We start from the raw sequence: 7,022 nt of genomic DNA, 5'->3' as shown, positions 1-7,022 counted from the left end.
AGAATCTGTAGACATGGACAGCTGAACTACCCTGAGGACGTGCCAACATGGGACCAGAATCTGTAGACATGGACATCTGAACTACCCTGAGGACGTGCCAACATGGGACCAGAATCTGTAGCCATGGACAGCTGAACTAACCTGAGGACGTGCCAACATGGGACCAGAATCTGTAGACATGGACAGCTGAACTACCCTGAGGACGTGCCAACATGGGACCAGAATCTGTAGACATGGACAGCTGAACTACCCTGAGGACGTGCCAACATGGGACCAGAATCTGTAGCCATGGACATCTGAACCTACCCTGAGGACGTGCCAACATGGGACCAGAATCTGTAGCCATGGACAGCTGAACTACCCTGAGGACGTGCCAACATGGGACCAGAATCTGTAGCCATGGACAGCTGAACTACCCTGAGGACGTGCCAACATGGGACCAGAATCTGTAGCCATGGACAGCTGAACTACCCTGAGGACGTGCCAACATGGGACCAGAATCTGTAGACATGGACATCTGAACTACCCTGAGGACGTGCCAACATGGGACCAGAATCTGTAGACATGGACAGCTGAACTACCCTGAGGACGTGCCAATTCAGCCATGGGACCAGAATCTGTAGCCATGGACAGCTGAACTACCCTGAGGACGTGCCAACATGGGACCAGAATCTGTAGACATGGACATCTGAACTACCCTGAGGACGCCAACATGGGACCAGAATCTGTAGACATGGACATCTGAACTACCCTGAGGACGTGCCAACATGGGACCAGAATCTGTAGACATGGACAGCTGAACTAACCTGAGGACGTGCCAACATGGGACCAGAATCTGTAGACATGGACAGCTGAACTAACCTGAGGACGTGCCAACATGGGACCAGAATCTGTAGACATGGACAGCTGAACTACCCTGAGGACGTGCCAACATGGGACCAGAATCTGTAGCCATGGACAGCTGAACTAACCTGAGGACGTGCCAACATGGGACCAGAATCTGTAGACAACATGGAACTACCCTGAGGACGCCAACATGGGACCAGAATCTGTAGACATGGACATCTGAACTAACCTGAGGACGTGCCAACATGGGACCAGAATCTGTAGCCATGGACATCTGAACTAACCGTGCCAACATGAGGGACGTGCCAACATGGGACCAGAATCTGTAGCCATGGACAGCTGAACTACCCTGAGGACGTGCCAACATGGGACCAGAATCTGTAGCCATGGACAGCTGAACTACCCTGAGGACGTGCCAACATGGGACCAGAATCTGTAGCCATGGACATCTGAACTACCCTGAGGACGTGCCAACATGGGACCAGAATCTGTAGACATGGACATCTGAACTACCCCTGAGGAACGTGCCAACATGGGACACAGAATCTGTAGACATGGACAGCTGACCTAACCCTGAGGACGTGCCAACATGGGACCAGAATCTGTAGACATGGACAGCTGACCTACCCTGAGGACGTGCCAACATGGGACCAGAATCTGTAGACATGGACAGCTGTACTACCCTGAGGATGTAGCAACATGGGAGCAGAATCTGTAGACATGGACTGCAATCTAATCATGAACTAAAAATGCACATGTATTAATTCCTTTTGATTGTGTACACACATCATATGATGCTATGGTTCTACTATTGTTATATGGTTCCGTCATTTATTGTACGTGGCAGCAAACCCCTAAAACTGAAGTATATAAACATGTTATCTCGTTTTGGCATAAGCTTACGTGTCAAGTTGACACTGCAGGGTTACGACATATGCGATTCAGCTACATAAAGAATGACATGCTTAGAGCGCATGTGCTTTCCCGGAACAACGTGGTTGAATAGTTATACTTTCACGTTTGACTATAAGCTGTTTACAACAACCCCTTCTCTTTCACGACACCATGACTTGCACCAAACGTTGAACACTAAAGATCCTATCCCTCGCTCAAATTCAAAGCGATTATATTATGACTATTTTTAAACGACTACCAGTATTTGAAAACCTATTAAAACCTTACCAGTAACATATCGTTACCATGATCTAAATTTAGAATTCTGAACAATAAGTTTTGAAACCTGCAGGTGGAATAATGGAGCCATGGAAACAATACTCTGATTGTAATGTGACTCTCCATCAGTTGGGGACAAATAGACGAATTACAAAAAAAAATTAAATATGAGGCAGGGCTACAACCCATACTAAACCTCATGTTAACCTGATAGTCACATTTTGTTTAAAATGGGATAAATGCTTGCTTATAATATCAGGCACCTAGATAAGATACTGTCAGGGTTATTTGTCTAAGGTAATTAGTGAACTCAATCACTTGCCATCCTGATGAATTGTTTATTTCAGTACCGTGTAACCCGTGTAACCCAAACACAGTTTGCACTGAAAAGATTGTGTTACTTGACTACACATAGCAACACCTTTTGTATAGATCTAGCTCAGTTCATAACAAAGTACTAGTACGTCTTGTCTGTGTATTATGTCATTTGTTTTTCTGGAACACACGTTCGTTGCCTAAACCTGACAGTAATATGGGTGTCGATCGTTTGGCAAGAAATATGTAAATTCCAATTTCCAAAAGCACATTTTAATAACATTTAAACCTTAAATCAGACTGTCACACGGTTCTATCTCAGTGTATGTTGACCATTAACTTTGGATTATTTCACTTTTGAGTACGAAAAATACTTTCTTACTCCATGACAAGTTTTTTAGGGTTCTTTAAACAGAGTGCCTTGTTCTTTCTGGGGTTTATGTCACTTGTTTTGGGAATAGATACTGAAAACGTTAGATCTTCAGTAGTATGTCAGTAGCTTACTTTGCATGTTAGTTATTTCAGAATATTTGGCTGATTTCGGTTTTCAAATGAACACTGCCTGTCTCACATTTTTCATCTGAAAGTCCCATAACTGTAGTTCAACTTAACAAATTATACAGTGCTAGATTTCAGTATATCTGAAAATGATGTGTCGAAAAACATTTGCACCTCAAATCATGAGAACTAGTCCCAAAACAAACAGCAAGATTGCAAATTCTGTGACTTTTGTCGAGTCAGATAAACCGAGATATTTCAAGATAATTCCCGTTATATGTATTTCCCAAATTTACATGACGCTTAGTCTGTAAGCGCCGAACGTGATAATCATGGGCACTTCCGCAACTAGTCGACTCGGTAGCAGTATGTGCCATGCTTAAACCACGGTCAACGTTAAGTCCAGCGACAATAGAAACCTATCAACAAATCCATAGTCATAGAACGTGACCTGCCAAACTCTGACCTCAAGTGGGCACACAAGTTCTTAAACAATGAGTTGAAATAATCTGACTCCATCTAACTATCTGTAATCATTTAATAACGATAACAATAGACACGTCAGCAGATGGTTACATGTTTAAGACAAATCATCCGCACAGAAGACCCAGACTAGAAGGAGGGTCGTCATCAGTTCAACACAGATCATCTCTCATTTTAGTAGACCCAGACCTCACCATGATGTACGGCAATAGTTCAACACAGATCATCTCCATAGTAGATCCAGTCTAGATCAGGGCGACAGTATCAGTTCAACACAGATCATCTCCATAGTAGACCCAGACTAGATCATGGCGGCCATATCAGTTCAACACAGATCATCTCCATAGTAGATCCAGTCTAGATCAGGGCGGCCATATCAGTTCAACACAGATCATCTCCATAGTAGATCCAGTCCAGATCAGGGCGGCCATATCAGTTCAACACAGATCATCTCCATAGTAGACCCAGTCTAGATCAGGGCGGCCATATCAGTTCAACACAGATCATCTCCATAGTAGACCCAGACTAGATCCAGGGCGACAGAGTCAGTTCAACACAGATCATCTCCATAGTAGACCCAGACTAGATCAGGGCGGCCATATCAGTTCAACACAGATCATCTCCATAGTAGACCCAGACTAGATCAGGGCGGCCATATCAGTTCAACACAGATCATCTCCATAGTAGACCCAGTCTAGATCAGGGCGACATATCAGTTCAACACAGATCATCTCCATAGTAGACCCAGTCTAGATCAGGGCGCCATAGTCAGTTCAACACAGATCATCTCCATAGTAGACCCAGACTAGACCAGGGCGACAGAGTCAGTTCAACACAGATCATCTCCATAGTAGACCCAGACTAGACCAGGGCGACAGAGTCAGTTCAACACAGATCATCTCCATAGTAGACCCAGTCTAGACCAGGGCGACAGAGTCAGTTCAACACAGATCATCTCCATAGTAGACCCAGTCCAGATCTAGATCAGGGCGACAGACTAGATCATGGCTGCCATATCAGTTCAACACAGATCATCTCCATAGTAGACCCAGACTAGATCATGGCGACAGAGTCAGTTCAACACAGATCATCTCCACAGTAGACCCAGTCCAGATCAGGGCGGCCATATCAGTTCAACACAGATCATCTCCATAGTAGACCCAGACTAGATCATGGCGACCATATCAGTTCAACACAGATCATCTCCATAGTAGACCCAGTCTAGATCAGGGCGGCCATATCAGTTCAACACAGATCATCTCCATAGTAGACCCAGACTAGATCATCTCCATATCAGTTCAACACAGATCATCTCCATAGTAGACCCAGACTAGACCAGGGCGACAGAGTCAGTTCAACACAGATCATCTCCATAGTAGACCCAGACTAGACCAGGGCGACAGAGTCAGTTCAACACAGATCATCTCCATAGACCCAGAGACCATGGCGAGATCAGTTCAACACAGATCATCTCCATAGGACCCAGACCAGATCAGGGCGGCCATATCAGTTCAACACAGATCATCTCCATAGTAGACCCAGACTAGATCAGGGCGGCCATATCAGTTCAACACAGATCATCTCCATAGTAGACCCAGACTAGATCATGGCGGCCATATCAGTTCAACACAGATCATCTCCATAGTAGACCCAGACTAGATCATGGCGGCCATATCAGTTCAACACAGATCATCTCCATAGTAGACCCAGACTAGATCAGGGCGACAGAGTCAGTTCAACACAGATCATCTCCATAGTAGACCCAGACTAGATCATGGCGGCCATATCAGTTCAACACAGATCATCTCCATAGTAGACCCAGCCCGGATCGGTGGAGACTGTGTCATTGGGCTCAGGTCGGAGGAGGAGCTCACACTCACGTGTTCCACTGTTGTAGTTGACACCAACACAGGCTCCAGGCAACATGCACTGCTGCACACAGGACACTCGGGACGAGGCAGTTGATGATACGATGGCAGAGGAGACGAGTCGTGTTGCTGATGCAATATGGAAACTTAACCCCCGACAATCTGAAATGTAGAAATGTAATGGAAGTACAATATCGTTGACTGTCAACAGTGTACGCATTGTTCTTTTGTGACTCATACGCCTAAGACGGAGTTTTGGAATGTGTAATTACAATATGACAAATTGTGCACTGTGGAAAATGCACAGTATTGATCATATATTAATGTAGGCGCCTTGCAAGACGATGCAGTCAGTCTTTGTTGAGTCAACATTCTCTAAATTGTCTTTTGTCGTATTTTTTGTTGCGGGTTGTATGTCTTTGTCTTTTGAAGATGATTATACAATTTAGAAAATTGACATCAAGTTTCCGAACTCAGAGGTATTCTTATCATGTGACTTATTGATACCGAACTTTCTACCTGTCTCCACTCCATACACTTCAAGTTCACAGAAGCTGAGGATATCATGTTCATTTCTGACTGTGGGTTTCCATAGCCTGACGAACCTCCCGAAGACCGGAGCATCACACACAACATTCTCAATGGATCCAAACGTGCCAGTGTAGTTCTTACAGAGGGAGAAAGCTGCTGATGGACATCGGGATGGATTTCGTACATACACCTCGATTACAAAGTCATGGAGTCTGTCCCCTAAAAGGAAATCATTCATGCGTGACTAACAGAAACCGTGTGTTAAGAATAAAAGACATATGACATGTTAACTGTAATGTCATAAATACATATAGCGATATTTTTGTACAATTTCATCAAAGTGTCTACTCAAAGAGGAGCAGTGCAGTCTTTCTATATGCAGAACTACTGAAACGATTCATATGTGGCTGATTCAACGGCATTACGTATTGTCGAAGGTGCTGAGCAAGGACAGACAGACCACATTTCACCTACGTACGGCACAATATTAATTCAAGGATCTGTAGGACCCATCTGTATGGTCGACTGGTAGTAATTAGATAATGTTCATTAAATCAAAGATGAATTCTGAATGAGATAAAACAAGAGACAATGAAAACAGTGTGGAACTAATACAAACTGTAACCTACCACAACAGTCTCCTCTGTTGTAGATGGTGACGCTGTGGACGTTGTATTGTCCCAGCAGGTCCACAACAAACCAGGGCGACATGTCATCAAGTTGAGTGTGAACGCAGTCACCACGCCTTGTATCAGTGAGATGACTACCGGCCACACCATTAGCAGCGACGCATAGACGCTGCTTATCCATGCTGGTTTCTTCGGAGCCAAGTTCAAACTCTGCATTTTGCACACTGAAAATTAAGATTGTAAGTTCTATATGGCAAATATGTTTACAATGATTATTATCAAAAAGAATCAAATGTGACGTATCCATGACTCGCACAAAATACACCCGCCTTGTCTGGGGCACATAGCAATATTTTCACATTCAAAATTGATAAAGTATATATATAACTCTTCCCTTACACTACTTCTCTTGTGATATTGAATGTTCACAAAAGTCCCGAGTTACATCTGTGATTCAAAATACACCATATATTTTCCACACATTTCTCTTGTTTTCTCTGGTGTGAGGACCATCTGTGAAGCCTTAACTCGGTTCTGTTACCAGATATGCACACACCGATGTGACAGCATTTGATATCTAAACAGAGTCTTCTTTCATTCGTATTGCTAAACACTGTCCGTGTCTATGAAACCTTTAGCATAAGAACTCACCAACTAAATATAAAAGGAAATAACATGA

At 43.9% G+C, this 7,022-nt stretch overlaps 1 protein-coding gene across 1 annotated transcript; it reads right to left on the bottom strand.

Annotated features, from left to right (window-relative positions):
- Window positions 1–5,002: 5,002 nt before the first annotated feature.
- Window positions 5,003–6,524, bottom strand: LOC124274275 (fucolectin-like). The gene is made up of 3 exons (XM_046709615.1): window positions 6,344–6,524; window positions 5,703–5,933; window positions 5,003–5,345 (listed from the first exon to the last, which is right to left on the bottom strand). The coding sequence occupies exons 1-3, from the start codon at window positions 6,522–6,524 to the stop codon at window positions 5,107–5,109; spliced, it is 651 nt and encodes a 216-aa protein (XP_046565571.1). The 3' UTR covers window positions 5,003–5,106.
- Between the last annotated feature and the right edge of the window lie 498 nt (window positions 6,525–7,022).

Source organism: Haliotis rubra, unplaced genomic scaffold, assembly GCF_003918875.1.
Source record: "Haliotis rubra isolate DU_JTF1 unplaced genomic scaffold, ASM391887v1 Scf19, whole genome shotgun sequence".
Lineage (NCBI taxonomy): Eukaryota > Metazoa > Mollusca > Gastropoda > Lepetellida > Haliotidae > Haliotis > Haliotis rubra.
The sequence above is the reverse complement of the archived record's forward strand: the minus strand, read 5'-3'. Positions and strand labels throughout refer to the sequence as shown.